Source organism: Eptesicus fuscus, chromosome 2 (genome assembly GCF_027574615.1).
Source record: "Eptesicus fuscus isolate TK198812 chromosome 2, DD_ASM_mEF_20220401, whole genome shotgun sequence".
Classification (NCBI taxonomy): Eukaryota; Metazoa; Chordata; class Mammalia; order Chiroptera; family Vespertilionidae; genus Eptesicus; species Eptesicus fuscus.
This window is the reverse complement of record NC_072474.1, coordinates 106956877-106980801: the sequence shown is the minus strand read 5'-3', so window position 1 is coordinate 106980801 and position 23925 is coordinate 106956877. Positions and strand designations below refer to the sequence as shown.

Below are 23925 nucleotides of genomic sequence, written 5' to 3'. Positions count from 1 at the left end.
ACGCATCCCATTAGAAAGACAAAAAGACACCAGGAAATTCTCTTCCAAGACCTAGTGGGGAAAAATATCCATAACTTCCCTCTGGTACAATGTGCTTGCTAGGAATTTGTTTTTTCCCTCGTAATTAAAATCACACACATACTCAAGCCCTTAGAGTTTTGTGAGCATATTATATATTCAACACATCAGCTGAGCATGGTATTGTCAAGTGTGTGATTATAAGGAAAGGGTTAAACGGAAGGGGGTGTTTCAGACACGGGAAGGCTGGATAGAAGGTTGAAAAACACCGTTTTCTTACTTGCAAAAACTCTGAACTTTTAAGCTCCCCAAAATACACGTGTGTGTGTGTGTGTCTGTGAGCGCAGGCAGATCTATTTCGGTAGGATTTAAAAAACAATTTTTTAAAATCATGCTCTCTCTGTATTGCTGCGCCGCAAACACGGAGCAGCCCCCTTAGGATCGCGTGGCCAAAGCTGCAGCAGAAGCGCCGACTGGCAGCGCTGTTGACGCCGCTTTCCCAGCCGCCCTCTCCCCATTCCCCCACGGGGAGCCCCCATCTCCGAGCCTGGGTCACCTCTGGGGACCTGGACCTGGGGGCGGGGGCGCCCGGGAACCTGGTTCCCCCGGAAAACTTTGCTGCGCGTGGGAGCGAGGGCTCTAGCCGTGGTGCATGGGAACGCGCCACCCGCCAGCCGCCCCCGCCCGCCCGGCGCTGGGCTGTGGCCCTACCTCTGGGCCGAGGTGCGGGCTCCCTGCGCGCAGCCAGGGGGCGGGGCCGGCGGCGCGGGGCGGGGCCGAGGGTGGGGGCTCGGCTGGGTATATAAGGCCGGTGGCGCCGGTTTAACTTCTGACTTGGGGTTATTTATTTGGGGCGCGCACGAACCGCACGGGCTGGTGAAGGTGGTGGTGGTGGAGGCAGTGGTGGTGCCGGCGGCGGCCGCAGGGGCTGCCACAGACGGTGATTTAAAAAAAAAAAAAAAAAAAAGGCAGCAGTGAGTGATGGGAGCATCGTGGCTCCCGGGCGCAGGCTGGAGCTGCGGAGTTTTCGGGGCGCGGCAGGAGCGCTGAGAGAAAGGGGAGCGTCCGGGACCCAGCAGCCGCTCCGGAGGCGCCGGCCGGCTTTTTGTTCGGCCGTGCTCAGCGCCAGGCAGCCCAAGTGAACCACTCCGGGCGCCACCGCACTCCACCTTCCCGCAGCCGGAGCAGACTGGACTGCCGCGTCCATCCTATTGTTTAGACACTTGCCCAGGAGCTCCCGAGTCAGCGGAGCCACCGAGTCCTCGCTCCTGGTCGCCGCCTTCCCTCGCCCCCCACTTCCCATCCCAGAGAAGGACGAGCCGAAGCCGCCGGGAGAGGAGAAGGGGCTGGAGGGAGACGGGCTGCCCCGGACGGGACTGCGGCCGCCGAGTCAGGTGCAGCGCCAGGAGCCGGGCGTCGCGACGGCGGCGGCAGGAGGACTCCCCCCGTGGCCGCGGCGGACGGGATTCTGAGCCTGGGAAAAGTTCCTGACTTGGAGAAGGAGGACCCACTTGTGGGCGGCCGTCGAGGGGCGGAGGGGGGAGGGCTGCGCCTGCCCAGGAGCCCGCTCTGGTTTCTTCCACCTTTTGCCATCAGGTGTCTGCCGTGAGCTGCGCGGTATCCGGGAGGCGAGAGGGGCTGGCACAGGCGCGCACGCGGGACTGCCATTCAGCTGCCTCCTGGGCGCCCACCGGCCAGCTGCCACCACGCCAACCGCCCAGGACACCCCCCGCAGGACCGAGGACGCGGACACCTCCACCTTGGCCTTTCCACTCCTTCCGGCTGGCCCGCCAGCGGTCCTCTTTAGGAGCTCAACTTGGCCTCTTGGATTTCCTCCGCCAGGGTCGTGACTAGTGGATATTACCGCCGGCTGCGGCCGCCCCATTGCCCTTTTGTCTTTTCTGTTTGACCTCAGGGCAGGCCCAAGTGCAAAGCACCGCCTAGGACGCCAGGCGGGAGGCGGGATTGCGGAGGCATCCTTCCGCGAAGTGCATGTGTGTTTGCAAACCGCCCTGAGCGTTGGCTGTCGGGAGACGGTGAGGACCAGTCCCTGCTGCCGAGGAGCCGCGGGTCCGGGGAAGCCGCGGGAGTGAGCCGCGCTGGTCGCCCGGAGCAGCTCCCCGCGCCCGCGGGCTGTGCGCCTCCCCGTGCGCCCCAGCGCGCCATGCCCGGTCGCCCTGCACGCACGGCTCCTGGCCCACGGGGCGCCTGCGCCTTCTAGCTTCAGAGAGCCCACTTTCGTCAAGGACAACGTTCCCATTGAGCCTCCCTCTTCTGCCTCCTAGCCTCCCCGCTGGAATCGGATTCGCAGAGAAGGTGGTGGAATCCGAGCAGGCCCGTTCCCCCGCGCCACTGGCGCTTGCCTCTTCGCTGCTATTGAGAGCCCCGTTCTTTGCCACCAAGTTGGCCTTTGCGACTCGTGATCTCCCCCCACCCCCGGCTTCTCTGGGGTCTTCGAACAGCCTTAGCCAGACCAATTCATCTTCAGGACCTAAAGTTGTCCAAGGAGCGCCCGCCCTGCCGGAGGGAGTAGGGCGGAGGGGAGGTGGGAGGCGTGTACCTGTGTCAGCTCGTCTACCTTGAATATTAGAACTGTTACTTCCATCACATTTCGTGCACGTTTACCCGGACACTCTGGGTTGCTAGCTCTGCGCCAGACCCTGGGCCTCAGCCCCAAGCGCGTTTGGCGCGCCCAGCCGCTTGCAGTAAAGAAACCACCGGCACTGGCGAGCGAGGCGGCGGCGGCGGGGGAAGATGCGCGGCGGCGGCGGGCAGACGCTGTCCCTGGCTCTGGGCTTGGTGCTGGCGATCCTAAAAGAGGTGGCGTCTCAAGCGTGTCCGGCGCAGTGCTCCTGCTCGGGCAGCACAGTGGACTGTCACGGATTGGCGCTGCGCGGCGTGCCCAGGAACATCCCCCGCAACACCGAGAGGCTGTGAGTATGGGCTCCTCTCCGCCCCCCCTCCCCGGCCCCGTCCGGGTCCTGCGCCTCAAGCGTGGAGACTGGAGGGACCCAGCGGCCCGGTCCCTGTGCCTGGGGCAGCCCTCACTAGCTCTTCTGCACGCGCTTCCTGAGGTTGGAGTCTTTGGGAGGGCGAAGGACAGGGGGGGGCGCTGCCCAAGGAGGGGCCACTGCCCCACGAGGGGCGGGACTGTTGGCAGCTGCACTGGGTCCCTTCTTCCCCCTCTTGTCCTGACACACGCAGTCCTGCGCGGTCCAGTTCTCTGGGCTGGGGCGGCAGGGAGATAGATGGAGGACAAGTAATCGCGGATGCTCGGGGCAGGGAAGACGGGACTTCGCTCCCCAGACTCAGTCGACAGAGTCACCTGGCGTTGCCAAGACTCGCGGGGCAGTTTCCAGGCCGAGTCCCCACTCTGGTCGCCGCGGGGTGGCGCAGGGACTGGCGGGGGGGGGGGGGGGGGGGGGGGGGGGGACTCAAAAGAAGAAACCTCCACTCCCTGGCTTTGTGTAGCCCTCCTGGGTCCGCAGGGAGGGGAGAAGGGGTCCTAAGGCGTCTGGATCCACCCCAAGAGTCATGGAGGGAAGGATGCCCCGTGAAGCTGTGGCCAAGCGCGAATCCCCGTACTGTTTCCCGCCCCCCCCCCCCCCCACACACTTCTCTGGGGAATAGCAGGCTGTGGCGGGCCCTGAGGACCTGTCCCAAAGGCGACTGCAGGAGCGGTCCACTTCCCATCCTTGGGCGAAGTTAGGTCTGCCTCTCCAAGCAGCCCCAGCCCAGACAGGTCTGACTGTTGAGCGACTTTGCAGCCCTTGGCTGCCCCCTCCAGCCCTTTCTGCGGGGCCCTAGTGCTCCCGTCCACCTTTCTGGCAGTTTCTGTGTCCCTTCCTCTGGCAGCAGCTCCCCCCCGGGCCTTCCCCTCTTCGCGCTCCACTGCCCGCAGACATCCCCGCCTCCCTGTCTCTGCGAGTCTCTAATGAAGAAGTAATCGCGGTGCCGGTGCTGATGGCCGGCCCACGCGCTCCTTGCGGGGCACTTCTTGAGTTCAGGGAAGCGGAGCACGGAGGCCGTTCCCTTTGTGATCACACTGGGCAGTGCTGGGCGCTGCCCAAGCTCCCTGGGCGCACTCCACTCGCCATTGCGCGTGGGCCCGGTGGTCAGGGTGGGTGCGGGACAAGGACAGCCAGGGCCAGGGCTCCTGACTTAGCTTCCAGGCCTCTGCGCCCCAGGATCTGAGGCTTGCACGCTGCAGAGAGGACTTGCTCCAATCTGCACGTCTCCACTAGCAGGGCCCTCACTCAGCCCTTCAGCCACATTGAACTTAGATCTAACCCACTTGCCTGGCCCATCGTTTAAAGGCCAGCGTTGAGCCCTTGATTCTTTGCAAATGGCTCCCCCATCCCAGCCTCACTCCTTCCCTCAGCGCTGGGCAAGTAGGGGCCTTATTAAGGGTGTCTTATTAAAATGTGACCCACCACGTTTGTCCAGGGTTGGGAGTAGGGAGTTGTATTGTGTCAACTATAGTCAGTGAAGACCCCAATAATTGTAGGAACAACTTGATGGTACTTTGCTCAGCGTGGAGAAGGGACTGGGGCGAAAGCAATGCAGAGTTCTGTTTCAGCGCTTGGCATGTCATGTTATTCAGAACAGTTTTACGTTTAAGCATTAACATGTCTTACTCAACAAAAAGGGACAGAATAGCAAGTGAGTTTCAGGTCTTTGGGGGGAAAAAATCCCTATGAGGAATCTATAGAGTTTTCAGAAAATAGTTTACTCAGTGATGGCTTATGCAGTTCTATCATTGCCTCATTAAATAGGGATTTCAAACACAATCTTATACAGTCAAGGTAAGAGAAAGCTTACTTCCGCGAAGGAGAACGTTGAAACCACAGCGAAGCCTGGTTTTACTTGACATGATTGGAACCAGGGCAAGTTTAGATCTTGACCTAAGATGCCAGAGGAGTTGTGTGACTCTTGAAGGAAACTTGGTGCTGAAATCTGAGCAAAAAAAATCAGGGCCTGAATACTGTTTGCATTATTGCCCCAGCTAGTAGTTTTCACTTTACAGCCACAGGGAGGATGGGGGGGCGGGGTGTGGGGGGGAGCTCCCTAAGCTGCAAATGAAGAGTTTAGTTTTCCTACAAACAGAATTGTTGGAAGGTAAATGCCTTTAAATGCAAGTCTTTGAAGTGCAGGTCTTTTGATGGCACTTTCTTCTTTGCCTCAGGAAGTTTAGCCACCCTGCCACCTCAGGAGAGAATTTGGGATATTTAAAATTTCTTCTAGAGCAGTATTAGAATATTGTTCATTGAACTTTTCGAAGGGAACTTTTTTGGGATGTGCCTAACAATAATAGCAGAATTCGTGCGAAGTTAATATACCTATCCTTACACAAACGAAAGTTGAGTAGTCTTGATTGTAGGTCCTTGATTTTTGTCACTCTGAGTATTTCTTGCCACTCCCTCCTGTCCTGCAAAGTTTCTATTGAGAAATCAGCTGACAGTCTTATGGGAGCTCCTGTGTAGGTAACTAACTGCTTTTCTCTCGCTGCTTTTAAGATTCTCTGTTTGTCTTTAACCTTTTGCATTTTAATTATGATGTGCCTTGGTGTGGGCCTCTTTGGGTTCATCTTGTTTGGGCCTCTCTGCACTTCCTGGATTTGTATGTCTGTTTCCTTCACCAGGTTAGGGAAGCTATCATTTAGAATAGAAGAACTTATAAATAGATTCCCAGACAAGAAAAAACTAAAGGAGTTCATCACCACCAAGCTACTATTACATGAAATGTTAAAAGGTCCTCTTTAAGAAGAAGGAAAAAAATATATTAAAAATACGAACAATAAAACGGCTGTAGACACATATCTATCAACAATTGAATCTAAAAAACAAAATAAGTGAGCAAGCAGAACAGAAACAGGCTGATAGATACAGATAACATTTTGATGGTGGCCAGTTGAGAGGAGGCTTGGGGAGTGGATGACAAGAGGTGAAGGGATTAAGAAGTACAACTGGGTTATATGAGGTTGTAAGGCATAGCAGAATCAATAATATTCTAATAACTGTGTATGGTGTCAGGTGGGTGTAAGATTTACCAGAATGATCACATAGTAAGTTAAACAATGTCTAATCACTGGGGCATACACCTGAAACTACTGTAACACTGAATGTCGGTGTTAAAAATAAAAAATGATTAAAAAATCAAAAACAAAAACTAAGAAACGAAAGTTGAAAGCACTCCTATACATGCACAGAAGAGCACTTCTTGTGACAAGATAATCCATTTTCATGTCTCATGCCAGCACGTAGGGACTCTGTAAACTTGTTGATAATCATTTAAAAAAAAATCCTACAAAGGTTACCTCTTTATCTCTTTTACTTTGTAAACGACTTTAGTCACTGGAACTGATCTTTAACTTCAAGTTCTTATTTAGCTTATGTTTTTATTTTTTAACTAGCTATTGATAGAAATAAAGTGGAACTTTCATTTTCTCTTTTGTTTTCTCTCAGGGATTTGAATGGAAATAACATCACACGGATTACCAAAATGGATTTTGCCGGTCTTAGACATCTGAGAGTTCTGTAAGTATGTTCTTCTGTGTTTTGAATAATTTTCTTTTTTTTTAAGCTTGCATATTTTGAATTGTTACTGGTCTTAGTAGTAAAAACTGTCCCAATAACAAAAATAAACATTTCAAAGGTCTTGGTTTTCTTTTTCTTTTTTTCTTTTCTTTTAGTTTATCACTGTACTACAACTTTTATCAAAACGTAGGCTTTTATTTTAAGATTGGATGCAGGCCATAGAAACAGTACTGTAGAAATGGCCTCAAGTGTTTGCAATGCCATACCCTAAGTGCCTTAGAATGCCATATAAAAATGTAGAATACTTACTTTCACAATACGAATAAGTAATGTGAGACATTTGATGCACTTTTAGGATTTCAGATTCACTAGAAATAATATAAGTGGGTCTGCATTTTTATTACTAATATAGAAATGTTGAGCCTTTTCTCTCAAGCAACACACATGTAATTTCTAAAATTAAAATCAAACAATCCAGATTTCTACAGAGTATATGATGGGAAATGTTTTTTTTATGAAAGTACACTGGTCATATTTTTAATTCTCATATTTTATATCTCTATAGCTTTTATAAAATGGTTATAATTGAATTACTTCTTTAATTAGTGAGTTAAATTAGTTCTGAGTGAAACATCGTTTGAGGTTCAATATAATGTAAAATTCTTTCCCCCTGAGGTTTGTAAATATTTCCATTACAGTGAACATATACTTGGGTCATTGTGTGTTCAGTGTTCTTTTAAAAGACACACTTGACCATTATTAATGCATCCAATTTCTGATGCATATCCATAAGTTAACTGAACTATGTATATGATGAATTATTACATATTTATTCTCTTAGTTAAGACCTCAGTTGAAAGTCGGTTTAACGAAAAACATCCATCAGAGCTGCAGTGCCATGGGTTGTTTTCCAGAAAACACTATATTTTAAGGTGCAGAGTTTTGACCAGTGAATTTCATGTCACTGTTAGGATTTTTTCCTGAAAGTTTTGGGATGTGGATGCTATTTCTCCTCCCCGACTTCTCTCAAATATATCATCATTAAATTTGATATTGAATCTCAAACCAGAGCAAGATTTAACTTTATAAAGGGAAAGAAAAAGAGGTTGCACATTTCACTTGCTGAATTGAAACTTATTCTGATGGCGAGGGCTAACATTAAGACTCCTGCTATATTTTGCATTTCAGTCAGCTTATGGAGAATAAGATCAGCACCATTGAAAGAGGAGCATTTCAGGATCTTAAAGAACTGGAGAGACTGTAAGTATTTTCAATTCCAAACTTATGACGACATAACTGTGTTTTGAAAAATACTTGAATTTCAAAGTCTTGCCTTTAATTTCATGTCTTAGCCTTTGAAAGTTTATAGAAACAAGAGGTTGAATAAGTGGCTTTCAGACTCATTTAAAAAAAGACTTTTTTTTGTGTGTGCATAAATAGGACTAATTTGAAATAAAGCTAAAAACACAGACTTACTTTCCTGAAACATTTACTTCCTTGATAACCACTGCTTCGGTACTTCGAGATGTACATGGTTTTCTTATTGTTCATCTAGTTTGTTTTATTTGCTTCTATAGGAAGAAAGGTGATCATTTTATTTGCATTTATGGTGCATTATGGAAAAGAAAAGTTTTGCTAATAGTATTTTCATTTCCATGCTGTTTCTTTGTGTGTCATCAGTGATACTTGAAGAATTATTTTAAATTCTTAATGATAAAGATTTGCGTTGTGATATTTAACACAGTGAATGTTGTTACTTACTTCTATTCACAATTGTATTTCATCATTTTATATTAACTTTCTAAGTTTTTCTGTTGGAAAAATCCTTTAAAGATTAACAGATATGGAAGTAAGAATTATGTCTTCCAAGAGTGGTTATTTTAACATGGTTCTTTTTTTTTTCCCAAAAAGGGAAATGGAATTCAGATTTTAAAATACATATATTTTTTTCAGACACAAAATTTTAAGGATTGGTATATATTACATGAGTACCATTATTATATTATATCTACAGTGTGTATCTACAAAGGACAAAACATCTGTCTGTAATAATTAGGATAAATTACACACTTTATAATTTGATGTATGAATTCCATGTCTCATATGTCTTGATAATTCAAGGTTAGTATATTTGCATTTTAAGGGCAAATATAGCTCTTTTAAAAGTAGCAAGGATTATTTTAATGTTTTCACGCCTGCTTTAATAGGTACTTTAGGTAAAAATAAAATGCTTATTTAAAATAATGAAATATGAAGTTAATTTTAGGCATTATACATTCACATTCACTGGACCTAAGGGCAAAAGTTAATTCTGTGTAATTGTCTCTAAATAGAAAAACGCTTGTCAACTTCTAAGACATGTATAAATATATAGGATACATGTTTATCACCTCAAGTACATTAAACACAGAGATGCCTAATTTCTTTTACTATAAAATTTTTACTATAGTATTTTATCCATGGTGAATCTTACAATATAGGGAATATTATTCTGGAGTTAAAAGTAAGTTTAAAATCATTACTTTGAGGTGGTTTGGGGGAGAGGAATAAAAATAAGGCAAACATTTGTTTAAATTCATGACAAAGTCCGTAAGTTCATAACCTATTCTTCATATATAAACATACTCTGAAAATATTTATTCTTTGATTTCCATCATAGGCTTTTATGAATAGCTAATACCTAGTAAGTACCTTGTAAAGGTATTTTTAATTCATTCATTTAAAAAGAAGTATCGATATAATTTTAATGTTTAGTAAGTTGAATACATAATTTTAAATTATCATTTAAACATTAACAGTTTTTTCATGAATAACTTGACTTAACTAGTTACCACATGGGAACCTATATGTTTGATTCTTAAACAACTTTCAAATTATTGTGGGAAACTTGATGGCTTTTCATGGAGTTTCTATTTAGGTTGTATAGTAAACGTTTTCAGAAATATTATAACCTATCAAACTTTTAGAAACATTATAACATATCAAACTTTCTCATTATTTTTCAAGCCACTCCGGGGTATCATTTAATCTTTCATCTTGAATAAATTAACTTTTCTTAAAAATGATTAACCAGATGCCGTATGATCTGAAATTTGATTAGAGTTGTAAGTAGGTACTAGTTTTTGACTTTGACTTCCCCTGGGAATGTCACTTCATCGCGGAACAATTTTCTGTTCTACTAAGATGTGATCAGATGTTGCAGAGTGGGAGGAGGATTTGTAATTTTGAATGAAAACTAATATATATGCAGGACTTCTTTAAATCACCCAGCTGTTGGCCGAGAGCAAATATTTCATATTTGTGAGGAAAAGCTGAGAAAATTCCTTTTGTTTACAACTGCCAAGTCCATCTGATGGAAGCACATTGTTATCTGACAGCCAATTCATCTCCTTGGGACTCAGGAATTCAAAACCATTTCTTAGGAACATTGTGGATACACTTTTCAAATATTTATTTCTAAAAATACATTAAATGCAGAGGCAGTTTTGTTTAAGAATGCATGCATTCCAGTTATTGTGCAGCAAACTATTTTAAACTTTTTTAGTATATTATATTAAAAAGTAAAAATAAATAAAAGCTATCCAGGGAGTTCTATAATAAAATTTCTATGGCCTGTGGTATATATCCTTATTTTAGTTGGTGGTATCATTAACATCACAGAAATTGCCTTTTTTTTTTTTAAAGCTCCAAGAGACAATGTAAGAGAAAGGAAATAATCAATGAGTTAACTTTTAACTAATTATATGTTGTATGAGCCTACATGTTTTTTAGCAATTTAGATGTGAATTTTTAATTGAAAGTCCAGATTATGAAAAGGTGTATAATTGCAAATTTATGTTGTAAATGCCATTCATACAATATTTATAGTAACTTAATTTTCATTCTTGTGAGAAGAAATAAATAAATAAAATTAATTTTATTTGTATGCAATTTATGGTTTTAAGTGATTTTTTTTCATTTTAAAATGGTAAAATCAAAGCAATTCCAAATGATGTTTGTGAGTATTTTAAAACTATAAGCTTTTTTCCATTTTATTTCATGTTTATAGAGTTTTATATCTACAGAGAGAAGACAAATCTGAAAACAGAAAATAATATTTGTGCCTTCTTAGAAATTCAACTTTTAATCTATAGGAAACAGGGTCATGTTGTTAAGTTGAAATAAATTGTATCATAGAATGAGCAAGTCATTATTTGTAAGTCAAAGCATTATCGTTAGAAGAGAGGGATTTTTTTCCCACCTAAAAGAATCAATGACATGTAAGGTTATTAGTGAAAATCTCAAGTAGATAGATATTAAAATCTACCCCCTCCCTCTCTCTTCTCACTTCTTTATATTGTGTAGAAAACAACATCAGCTGGTATGATCATCATCAGAATATGCTTATGAATCATTGTAAAAGGAATAAATTTTATTCAGCCTTACACAGCATGAGCACACGTTACTTCGGTATAGACAGTTTCTTACTGTTCTCCCAGAGCTGATGTGGGCAGCGGCACCTTTTCATGTATGCTCTGTGCTGACAGTAGTACCTGCACATCTGGGAGGAAAATGAAGCCTCGAGAAGGTGCCCCAGGTAGATTCTATTAGCAGGTCTTATTGCTTCATCAAAATGTTCAAATGAAATCCAGTGCACTTACATGACTAGTTACTAATTAAGTGCAATAGAAATTAATTAAGGAAAACAAACTACAAATAAGCTACAGTAAAGAACTGAAACTTTTAGGAAATATACTTTTTTTTTTAATACTTCGCAGAAGATACCTGCATGTATCTGCAATAAAGTCTACATGCTGAACTGCCAGTTCTAGGTATTTCTTGGCTGGTGCATAATGTCTTAGAGGGTCAAAACAATCACTTTGGGACCCAGGACTTTTGTGTGCTGGGCTAAAGATTTGTTGTTCACTTACAATTTATGGGATTATGCTAGTCATCAAAGTTGTAGTTTAGGCTTTTTAATGAGACCCAGGCCACTTCCGTGTTTCCCTAGTGAGATTCATCTGCTTTTGCAAGTTTCTTAATAACACAAATGCAAGAGTGTGAAAAGGTCTTTGAAAAATTTTAAAGTTGTCAAAAAATATTAGGACATTTTATCCTACTTACAATGAAATGCTTCAATGCAAAATGAAATACTTACAGGCCTAGATTATGTTAATGACAGCATTCACATACCATAGAAAACCTTGAACATTGGGCTTTTCATTAACTTGACCCTCAGTTTATACCCTCACAATAAGGAAATTGCAGAAATGAAGAAGGCAAGGGCTAGGACTGCTCTTTTTTTCTTCCCAGTACTGTGTGAACGTGTGCTTTTACAACCAGGATTGCTTTAAACTCTCCAAGTTTTCGACGCTTTGGATGCGAATTGCAATTTTCCTACTAACTTGGTCATGAGTCCTGAAAATATGATAGTAAAGCCATCTAAGGAATCCTGGGAAATAAACCTGTTCCCTTACTATTTTAAAGTTTCTACCAAGATGATATAAATGTACTCATCTTAATTCACAAATGTCTAAATCCCGGTTTAGCAGAGCCTAAATATGCCTCAACACTACACTGTCCTGAAAGGATACCTCAAAGGCACATTTATTATTTTTTAAGGTGGCCCTGCATTAGTTTTTCTGCGTGCACATACCGTTTATATGTAAGCCTGTGGCAGCCGGTGTGAGGCTGAGGAGGCTGAGGTTTTGTCACAGGTCGTTACACATGAGTTCAGGTAGAGAAAAGGCTGAGGAGCAGGTCTGAAGGAGAGCACCCCTTACCCCTTGTTCACCAGGGAGGGGTAGGAAGTCCCTCTTCTGACTAATCCTCCAGTATATGGGCAACACATTCCTTTTCTTAACGTGAGGGCAGACTCACATGCTAATCTCCTTGGAAGAGAACACAAGCTCATCTCAGAAGAATTGTTCTCTGGCAACTTTACACTCGAGTTTAAAAGCAGTGCAGTGATTTTCTTGGGAAAGGCTCTTTGAAGAACATATCACACCTTAGTCACTGGGGCAGCGTATGTACACTGCATCATATAAAAATGCTCAAGGATCGAGTAGATCGCTTCATCTGTGATATCGATGAAATGTCAATTCGCACCTGTACATAAGTGGTATTGAACTCTTTCACATGACATTTACGGACCAGGGTGTCATAAGGCTTTACTGCCCGTGCAGTGGTAGAAGTGCAGCCGAACACTGAGCCCATCCGACCGCGTTTCTCATGCACCGTTTTTATGGGCCTTGACGTTGAGCGGCGGCGAGAAGGCCTGTTTGCTCTTCGGGAGCCGTGTTATAAATGCTGAAGCCGCGGGCTGTGTATTTTTCCCACATCTGTTTGGGGCTCATCCTTTGTGACAGTGTTTGCTGCATGCTGTGTCTTTTATACCGCTCCCGAAACGAGCTGTTTACTTTGCACTGTTACAATGTATGTGTGGAAGCAGTGAAGGTCAAATATTTTACATTGAATTGTCTTTCATTCCTGTTGGATACCTTTCTGCTTGAAGTATGCCTTCTAGACTGAATTTCCCAATTTTACATGGAGTGAGAGGCTTGCCTGCATAGACTTCACATGGCTGGCTCTCTCTCTCTCTCTCTCTCTCTCTCTCTCTTTCTCTCTCTCTTTTTTTCCCCCAGAGCAATTTTTTACTGCTGGTCGGGAAGGAATATTGGTCAGAATGAGAGTGTGGGAACAACAGGGCAGGTTTGGTATTAATAAAACTGGAACATTGCTTTAAGATAATATTTGCAAAAAAAGTATGTGATTATCCGCTTTTCAGGGTCCATCCACTCTGGTCAGTGGGTGTTGCCCAGCCATGAGCTACTGCCTAGGTCTGCTGAGGCATCTGGCCTTTCTATCCGCAGTTGCCTAGTGTCCTATGGAACGTGTCAAATCCTCATTGGTTGTACTGTTGACTGTGCTTTTTAAGCCGATACAAACTCTTCTCCCTCCTTTTAAAATCAGAATGAATAGATAGGAGTAACATCGGAAACCCTTGGTTTCAATTCCACTGTGAGATCTTGATCAAATTGCTTTATCTTTGAAAACTTTAGTTCCCTCACCTTGAGGACAGAGATGATTATTACATCTCATAATGGTGTGGTATGTGATTTAAGTAAGATAATGTACATAGTTTTACAACATGCTCAGCACTTTAACGGTTATGTGTTTCTTTATGTAGTTCAGAATTTCCTATTTTTTTCCAAAGCTCAGTTTAAGAATTATTTTATAGTACAAATCTAAAAAAAAAGGAAATATAATTAATTTGACTTTTGAACATTCATATTAACTATTGTTTTCGTTCTGACTCTTTTATCATATGGCATATGATTAGAAGAGTTGTGAAGAAAGTACAAAACCCCCCTCAAGTTTCATTGTAGAGTATTTCTTATAATCCCTCTGAATATGCAGATAAATACCAAGGACTAAGGGGAGTGAAGAGGAAGCAACATTTTTACTAATAACTTTTGATCTCTCTACCATCTATATATATATAAAAGCCTAAGCGACCGGCCAACCGGCCGGTAGCTATGACCTGCACTGATCACCAGGGGGCAGATGTTCAATGCAGGAGCTGCCCAGCTGCTCAACACAGGAGCTGCCCCCTGGTGGTCAGTGCGCTCCCACAGCTGGAGCGCCAGATGCCGGGCTGATGGCTGGTGAGCGCAGCTGTGGCAGCACCAGCCTCTCCCTTGGACAGTCCCCCTGCAAGACTGAGCAGCCGCGGCAGGCGCAGCGGGGCCTGGATGAGCCGGAGCAGCACCCAGGCTCAGGCTCCTCGCGGCCGCCTGCTTCACGCACTACTTCGTGCTGCGTGGGATCCACAGGGACAGCGGGCTGGAGCCCGACGACCTGGTGGGTAAGGCTGGGCTGCGCCAACACCGAGGTCCACTGATCCCCGCAGGCCAGGCAGGCCGAGGGACCCCACCGTACACCAGGCCTCTAGTGAAATATAAAAGATGAAATGATCAACATCATTGTTGAAATATACATTGTTGTATATTATTCATCTAATAGGAGCTAAATGTTAAAAATCTTTGCTTTAAACAATGTGAAGATTTTGAAAAGACCAGTGAACATTTAACTGAGAAGAAGGCATTTATGCATGTGAAATAGGAGACTGCAAATGATAGACGCCCTAAGGCAGCATTTATCAAGTACTTGTTACAGACCAGGCACGCTGCTAAAACACCTGACGTTTACAATTACGGGTAAATATGAGGCATACATTTTTCACTGGCTTTGGTAAAACTGTTTTCACTTCACATTTTGAATTGGGGTGAAGGTGGCGAATCCTGATTGAATCGAGGTGCACATGGAAACAATAAGACACTGTAACCTCTATCAGTGGGCAAATCGCAGGAGCAGCAGACAGACAATGTGAAGCAATGCTTGTCAATAATGCTCAGGCTGCCCTTCAAATCGAGGTTGTGAAGAATCAGCATTTCAGAGGACAGCTGTTTTGTGTGATGCAGACGGATCATTCACCCCACTGAAGGGCATACCCGAAAACAGCCCACAGCACAGAGAAAACAGTTATTGGGAGCCCTCTCATTTTTGTCTTATGGAAAAGTGTCTCAGAGACTCATTGTACACCTTTCTGAAGCCATGAATTCCCATCCGGAGGATTCTCAATCAGCCCTGAGATCTTGTGGACCGATTCCATCCGGCTGGTACTGACACAAGAGCTGGATGTCACTCAATCTGTGTCACCTCTCCTTGGATACAATTGAGTATCGTTGCTCGGAACAATAGGTAACTGACCCACCTCGTCTGCTCATGGAGCTAATGTATGCTGGCTCCTAGAAATCCTCCTCAGAGATACCCTTAATTCCCTGCGTGCTGTTTTCCTGTTCGGGGACTGTCGGGTTTTAACGTCTTTAACTCATTTACATTACAGTTATTATATGACACCTGCATCTTCAAGCCGCTAGGGAGTCTTCTGTGGCATTAGAAGAAGCTAGGTTACTTTTACTCCAGCTCTTTTTAGAAGTAGTTATGCACCTTAATAGTCTTTAAAGTAATTTTGGATTTTTTAAGTATCCTCTTCAATTTAAGGATTTAATTTCTTGTCATTGCACCAGAATTTCTGATTATAAATTTTTTCTTGATTGATGTTTATGGAATAGTGTCACTTTTTATTTTAATGTCTGTGTTTCCACTTATTCTTAGTATTGATGGAAGAAAGAATAGAAGAACAGGAACCAGAAGTGTCTTAATACTCTTTTAAAGGAGAAAGCATAGTCATACTGCTTTTCTATGCCTGTTACAACATCACTTATCTGTTCTATTTTGTATGATATTACCTTGTCTTGTAAGCATGGTTGGTTTAGACATATTAAGATCATTCATAATAAATTTCATGGAATGATGATAAATGATTTGAATTCAGAGAAAATAAATATATTTTTCATTTTGTCTCAACTGTAGCTGTTTTAAACAGATACTTAAGATAGGGCTGAACACAGAGCCAGTTTCTTTTTAAAATAAAACTTGGTGGTTTATTTTCAGGTGGTTCCTTCATTGATATTTAAGACATGGGCTATATAAGGTATGTTTTTCCCAAGGAAAGATTGGTGAGAAGGAAACTTTCAGCCTTCTATTATTTTGAGTCGTTACTTAGGAATGCTTAGACTGTGTCTCTTTGAGAGGAGTGATGCAGAGTGCAGGTTCTGGACTTGCCTCACCTGAATTCAAGTTCCAGGTCTGCTTTCCGTGCGCTGTGCCTCCCTCAGAACAGCAGTAACAAGAGCACCTACTCACGGGGCTGTCCTGAAGAATGCATGAGATCATTCATGTAAACCTCTCAGAACTGTGACCATCACATAGTAAGCTCATGTGATGTGTTAGCTCTTAAGAACCACTGGAAATGTTAAAACAAAAATTAAGAAGAAGACACTGCACCCCATCTGAAATATCTACTTTCTCACAATATCTGAAACAGTACTGATGTAGGCCCATCAATAAAAAATCTAATAGCAGCTATCACTGCATTATATATCTGAATTTTTAAAAACATTGAATTCCTGCCTGGCCAGTATAGCTCAGTGGTTGAGCACGGACCTATGAACTAGGAGGTCAGGGTTCTAGTCCTGGTCAGGGCACATGCCCGGGTTGCAGGCTCAATCTCCAGTAGGGGGCATGCAGGAGGCAGCTGATCAATGATTCTCTCTCGTCATTGATGTTCCTATCTCTCTCTCCCCGTATCCCATCCTCTCTGAAATATATATATATATGTGTGTGTGTGTGTGTGTGTGTGTGTGTGTGTGTGTGTGTGTGTATATATATATATATATATATATATATATATATATATGAACATTTAATTCCTTCCAGTTTGTAGATGGTATTAAGATTGGCAGAGGGGAGGGAGGTGGATGGAAGGAAAAGGAGGTAATTGCTCCATAGGGCACATGAAAGCAGGTGCGGTGGTGGGTAGGTCCGTTGGAAAGCATGTACCTCAGGGATCAGGCCAGAGGAAAGTTGGCCAAATTTGAAATACGTATGCCAGGGCTTTGCTGGATTCTATCACAATGCAAAAAGAGCAGTCTGTTCTCATTCCTAAGAACCTACTGAGTGTCAGGGAAGAAGGGAGAGAATACAAAGGTGCCATCTTTATACGTGAAGAGCCACAGACTAGTGGGAGTGAGTACCTGTAATGCAGCATGACTGACTCTTCCTTATCAAATGCTGTGAGGACGTGGGGTTGCAGCAAAGGAAGGAGCTAACTACTGGAGGAAGCAGGGGAGTTTCACAGAGGATGTCAGAAAGTGCCGTTTGGAGAACAGGGAAGGCCGTCCATACAGAGAGTAGCCACTGCAGGGACAGGGCTTGAAAGAGTGGGCTTAGAGTGGCTGGAGAATCATTGATGAGGTTCGTTAGTCCGATGGTTTGGTTCAGGTGATGAGAGCCCATCTCTGTCCTTTAGAAATCAGGGCCGGCTCTTGAACAATGGGCGTCTTTCCAAGACTGGTTGCCTCCCTAGAAAAATTCTCATTACTAATCTTGTGAATATTTGTAACTCACTTTAAAAAAATAACAAGCCATGCCTTAACTGGTTTGGCTCAGTGGATGTAGTGTTGGCCTGCGGACTCAAGGGTCCCAGGTTCGATTTCAATCAAGGGCATGTACCTTGGTTGCAGGCACATCCCCAGTAGGGAGTGTGCAGGAGGCAGCTGATGGATGTTTCTCTCTCATTGATGTTTCTAAATCTCTATCGCTCTCCCTTCCTCTCTGTAAAAAAAAATCAATAAAATATATTTTTTAAAAAGTCATAAGTAAATAATATTTTATGACAATCTTATAGTAGTAGACTCTGAGAGCATTCCTTCCTCAGAATCAGGCTCAGCAAATAAAAATAAATAGAAGCTTTTGTTGCACTTTAGCATTAACCTTGTTATGTGCTTTATTCATAACAATCAGTGGAAGTGGGGAATAAGTGTATCCTTTCAGCACTAATCTTACTATTTCCCCCTGTTTGTCTTGGCATGTTTTTTATGAGTATGTATTTTATTAAGTGCTGAGAGTGTTTCCGGAGATGACCAACTTCTCCACAATATGAGTCACGAACGAAAGCTGTGGTTGCCATTGCAGCCTCATGGCAGTGGAGAGCTGGAGGAAGTTCCAAACTCCACCCGGCCCAACTTCTCACCTCGTGCAGGAGTTCATGTCACTACACCCTTCGCAGGGGAAAAAAGAAATCGGGAAGCCTCTGAATGAATGTGGGACATGAGGTTGGGAGTCTTAAAGGCAGATCATCCCATTTCTTAATATCTGTGATTCCTAGGATGGTCTTTCCCATGATCTACTTTCTTAAGAGTTACAATCCTTTGGCCATGTCTGCCCTCTGGAGACCAAACATGTAAGTCTGCTTACACCACGGGTGACCATTTAAATATGTCACCATCTATTGATATGCCTTTCTTTGCTGTCCCCTGAACATTTATCTTTAAGACTTACGAAATACCTCCAATTTCTTCAGTGTGACATTCGTTTTTGGAACTTCTTACCCGTTTCTAGTGCTATATAGCAGCCTGTATGTCATTTAAGTGTGAACTTTGCATCAGCTTTTCATCATTTTATTCAAATTTGGGAAAAACAAAGTGATACAAATTCATTTTTATTGAAATGTTAAATTGTACACCTGACATGAATGAGGTTGGGGTATTCACCCATCTAGGTCAGAATTGGCCCACTCTTTAGCGAGAGTGTATGATTTAAAAAAAACACAAAACTTGGTTACATAGCATTGAGACTTAAATTAGAGTTGCAATCTAATTCTTTGCTAAAACATTTAAATCATCACAATATTAGCTAACCACTTAAAAAAACACAATTTAAGCATTTGGGACACCAATTAGTAATACATCAGTATCAAATTCAGTCAAGGGTCAAGTCCAGGTTTGCACTTTTTGGTTTTCCTCTGATTTTGCCTATCACACTGACACTTTCGCACACATTTCTTCCTGCGACTAAGTCAGGGGTGAGGACCATCTGGCCCACCAGCCATAGAGGGCCCTGCAGTGTCCTTTGGTTTTGGCTCTGTCAAGGCATTAGGGGTGAGTTAATTAAATATTTGACCAAATACAGCAGGCTAATTTTTAACTTGATAATTTTGAATGGCCTGCGAATGGTGTCATAAAGACCCAATGGCCCTTGGCAGAAAAAAGGTTCCCCACCCCTGAACTAAATGAAAAGCTAACAAAATTGAAAGTTTCATCTCCCCACAGTGCTTTGGCTGATAACATAGGCCTTTTGGGACAGAATATAAATTATTTTAGGGTGCCACTTACTGTGATATTGCTGCTGAAGGTTGAACTCTCTCCTTACCTAGCCACCAGAGTCTGAGCCAAATCCTTTCTCATTGTGTATATTCCGGTTGACTGATATTGCACGGGATGTAGTGTAGCCCCAGTAATCATGATCTGAGTAAGCATCATGGAAAATTGCCTTAAAGACTCATATAACAATAGGTGTAGCCAACTTTTGATTTGCAATGCTTGGATTCTCTTGAATGTCATTTCTTTCTCTCCCGCAAAACAGGACGAGGCATGACACTACCAAATCAAAGTCTCCTTGTTGGGTATTTTCTGCATAACATACGCTTTTTTCCTTTTTCTTCCTCAAAAGGCGTTTAAACAGAAATCACCTTCAGCTGTTTCCTGAGTTGCTGTTTCTTGGGACTTCGAAGCTCTACAGGCTGTAAGTAGACCGAAGCGGTTGCCATTGCTTTGGGTAGCACCTTGTGTTTTATGAAATGTACTTCGGATTTGTTTCCATGTGCTTTCCTGTAATGTATTCATCACCAGGTTCATGGATTAAGAGCTTGCCTTCGTTTTCAATGGAAATTTAAGGTTGGTTTTCCAGTGATTCCAGTGGTTTTGTTTGCTTAGTGTGGACTTGTTTATGGATGTGTTGTTGTGACTGCATCGTTCTGGTTTGCTCACGTGATGCTGGGGAGGAGATTTACCTAACTTCTCTTTGGACACTTGATTCAGTTCTGAAGGGAAAAATGCCACCACACTTCCTCTTCGGGGGAAGTTGGCCTCATTTCCTTATCAAGGTGGGGTTCTGAATGTTAGCTTTTTAAACATTGTTTCTCTAGCTATTAGTCTGGAAATGTTATGATAAGATATTTAAAAAGGACTGAACATTTCTTCCTATATGTTCCTTTTAAGGCCAGAATTCCAAACTTCACAATCTGACTGACGAAGGGTTTCATATCAAGTACGTCATTGAAGTACTTGGGAAGGGGTGTAATGTGCGTATTAGGCAGGATCAGTTTTTCCTCCCTGAAATGCTTGTTCGCTGACCTAACATGGAATAGTGAAAACACACTTTTGAAAGCTTTTACAATTAGATTTTCAGCCATGGGAGTGATTTCATGCAGATGGGCGATAAGCTACGGTGTTGGGAAAATACATCGCCACGATTACTGATGTTCACGGATGTTGTGGAAAAACTGTTGGGCTGTATAGAGTACACTGCTCAGGATGGCCCCCACCTGGGTGGTGGGAAGTCTCATTTGGTTGTGTGTGTAGGGAAAGTGAGCAGATTGCTCTCTTCTGAACTTGATTCTGTGGCCAAGGCTCCGCAGCCTACAAATTCAGGATTGTTGTCAATTCCAGAAGAGGGAAGACTGTCCTTCCACAGCCCTGCCCCCATGGGAGCCAGGATCTCTGTGGGGACCTCCTGATACCTCAGCTCACTATAGAGAGAACCTCCCCAGCCGCTAAGGTGTGGCCAGCTGACAACACACCTTTTCTTCCTCTAGAGTCTGCCTTTCCTGATACTGTACCTGCCAGGAGAGCCCATCACCTAGCAGTAGTTCTTGGTTTTGGTTCCCTGCTGGTTAATTGGCTCTCTTTAAGTAAATTAAAAATAAAAAAAAATCAAAGAAAGAAACCCAGAGGCTGCCTTTTTAAACAATAATTCTCTCTGGACTAGTTTTACCCAGGAAATAGGATGTAAGCTTAAAGATTCTATGTATGTATATAAATTGATCCTTATACTAAATAATAAAAGCCTAATATGCAAATTGTCCCCTCGGGCAGTTGTTCAACCATAGTTCGACTGGGAGACCAGGAGTTCGACCACTCGCTATGACGTGCGCTGACCACCAGGGGGTGGCGTGGAATATGGTGGGTGTTGGCCAGGAGAGAGCATGCTGCCCTCCTGGCTTCTGTGTTATGCTCCTGGGCAGCCCAGAGGCTCCCAGCATCTGGCCATGCTCACTGCATCTCTGCAGGGGGACTTGGGCGCTGTGACTCAGACAGAAGTGGGCGCATGGGGACCTCAGGGCCCAGGTGCTACCCAGGGCCCAGAGGTCAGCTGGGACCTGCTCTTCCATGCCAGACCAATATGAGTCACTAACTGCCCTCTGGAGACCAAATGTGCCATGCTTCGATCACCGGCCAGGCCTAGGGACTGCACCTGTGCATGAATTTCGTGCATTGGGCCTCTAGTCTTTAAATGCTTGTGCTTACTTTCTAAGAAGGATCATAGAAATGGGTTTAAGAGTATTCTTTCTGCTTTAATGTTGGGTGGTTGAGGGGACTTGGAAGCATTGGGTTCAAGGCTAGTATACAGTGAGCACTGTTAAACTACCAGTTTGCTAATAGTGTGCTTCTAGAAACAATTCACATTGTTTAGGAAAGTGTCCATTTCCTAAGAAGCTGTGAAAATAGAATTTAAACAGAATGACTGTCATTTAGCGTTTAAGTTATGAAGCTAAAGAGGTGAAGAAACTTAACACTATCTCTGAGAAACAAGAAAGTTTGATTTTTTTAGAAGTACTTGGGTTAAATTTTTTAAGAGTCTTCATTCCAGGTGGTATAATCCAGTTCAGAGTCCTCTACCAGCTGACCATATTCAGTTATCACTTTTTTTTCTTTTCTTCTTGTTTTTTTTTTTTTTTTTTTAAATTATACTATCCCATAGTACAATATCACAGAGGATTTTCTTTTACGGTTTGTTATAATTTTGTAACTTAAGCTGCTCTATGAATGACGGAGACTTCAAACCTTAAAGAAGTGAATTAAAGAAAGAGAACCCATAAAACTATAAGGCAAGAATTTTCAGTTATTTAAAAGTGTTTTAAAAATGGGAAATGGTTAACCAGGCAATGAGTCAGAGCTGTGATGTTCCTGTATAGCTTCAAGTTCTCCCCTGGGGAGTGAGGGAAAGTGAAGTTCTGTTTTTTAGGTGGGACTGGTTGCAAGTGGGACTTGACTGCTTTGATATTCCTGAAGTTAGCCCTGGATGGCTCAATGTTTACAATCCCTTGGGGGTTGACACCTGACACAGACACTGCATACACTTAGAAACTTGGAGGTGTCACGTTTTTCAGCATCTTCACATCAGGAATCTTCTTTTGAGCTGAGGTGCTGTTGTCTCACTTGGATTCCATTTAGTGCATTGTTAGCAGCCAGTGATCTTTCTCTTGAGAGGATCACTCACAAGCTACATGAGGCCAGTTGTTTATGATGGGGACCACTAGTTAAATGAAACAGCCACCCTGAAGAATTGTTAATAAATAAAGGAACAAAAGCTTGGGTAGCAGACTGCCTGGTTAGTGCAATTTCCAAGAGGAAGGGTGTAAGTTCTCATTTCCTTCAGGTTATACAGGTGCCTCCTAGCTCACCCTAAACAAATGTTCTAACATGTGGGAAAATGGGCACACATCTGCATACAAAGCTCCTTGAAAATGCTCATTTAAAAATGTAGCTTCCCTTCACAGCCAGAGAGCAAAGGGTGTAGGATTTTTGACAAATAACAGGGAAAATATTTGGGGACAGGGAAATTATTTGACTGGTTATCGCATGTGCATATTAATCATTCCATAGTTTCCCTATTATGTAATGTAATAAAGGCATACACATCTAGAATTCACGAAAGAAACACACTTAGAATTTATTTTCTCGTTATGAATTGTTGCATAATGCTAATTAACACCTCCCTTTTTCCAAACCTACTGTATCTTTAACCCTTATTTAGTACAATTTTACAGGATAAATAAGCAATGAAAATGTTTACCGGCTTACTATATTGTTCATACACTGATGTTTGATTTTTATCATTGTTTGCTTAGAGTAAAGCTAGTCTGATGTACTGGAAATGACAAAGGTGGGCAAAATAGGCAAATGATAATAAATAATGCAATAATTAATTAATAAATAAGAATGCAAGGATAAACCCTGTTTCTCATACTCACAACTGTAAGCCTACTTCTCCCCACCCCTGAGTGTGCACGTATTCGTTGCACTTTCGTAACGAATAATCACCATTTGACTCTTGGTTGAACATGAGATGCCAGGTGAAGAGCACACAGACTCGCCTTTGGACTCTCGGTGCAATCTGAAGGGGAGAGAGGGCGCACTGTGTATGAATTATGATTCGACACGGTTGGTTGCTGCTAGCGGCCAAATATGCTTTTCCTTTGCTGTCTGCTCCAATTTCTCTTTGGACGGGTTGAAAGAGCACTACATGTTCAGGTCAAGATGTTTGCTCAGAAATAGTAGTACAGTTGCAGCTGTGTTTGTTGGAGCAAGAGACTAGTTTAAATAGCATTACCATTTATCCAGTCCATTAACAGAACTCTGTAAAATAATACCAACTCTGCATAAACTACAGGACAGTGTAATAAAATTACAAGCACTTGTTGACAGATGGAAAGTGTAAGTGGAGGGGAAGTAGAGGGCCTTGGGTTGGAGGTTAAAAGAGACAGTACATAGTTTTCTTCAGGTATGTAGATACTCCATTGTCTCCTTGGTTCCTCCTCCAAAACTGAAGTTGTGTTTTTGTTATCAATGTAAGGAGTGGAGAAAATTATTTTTAGAGCAATCTGGAGCTGGATAACGGACAGATTTCAGTAGCTTTTGAAATG

The 23925-nt window shown here is 43.2% G+C and overlaps 1 protein-coding gene across 2 annotated transcripts in view; it reads left to right on the top strand.

The window, feature by feature from the left end:
* The first annotated feature begins 895 nt into the window (after positions 1-895).
* The window catches only part of SLIT2 (slit guidance ligand 2), a 343264-nt gene continuing 320234 nt past the window's right edge, over positions 896-23925 (top strand). For both annotated transcript variants that reach the window (XM_008140178.3, XM_008140176.3), the window contains exons 1-4: positions 896-2951; positions 6483-6554; positions 7743-7814; positions 19671-19742. In XM_008140178.3, the coding sequence (XP_008138400.2) occupies positions 2773-2951; positions 6483-6554; positions 7743-7814; positions 19671-19742 (395 nt within the window). In that variant the 5' untranslated portion in view covers positions 896-2772. The remainder of the gene's footprint in view (positions 2952-6482; positions 6555-7742; positions 7815-19670; positions 19743-23925) is intronic.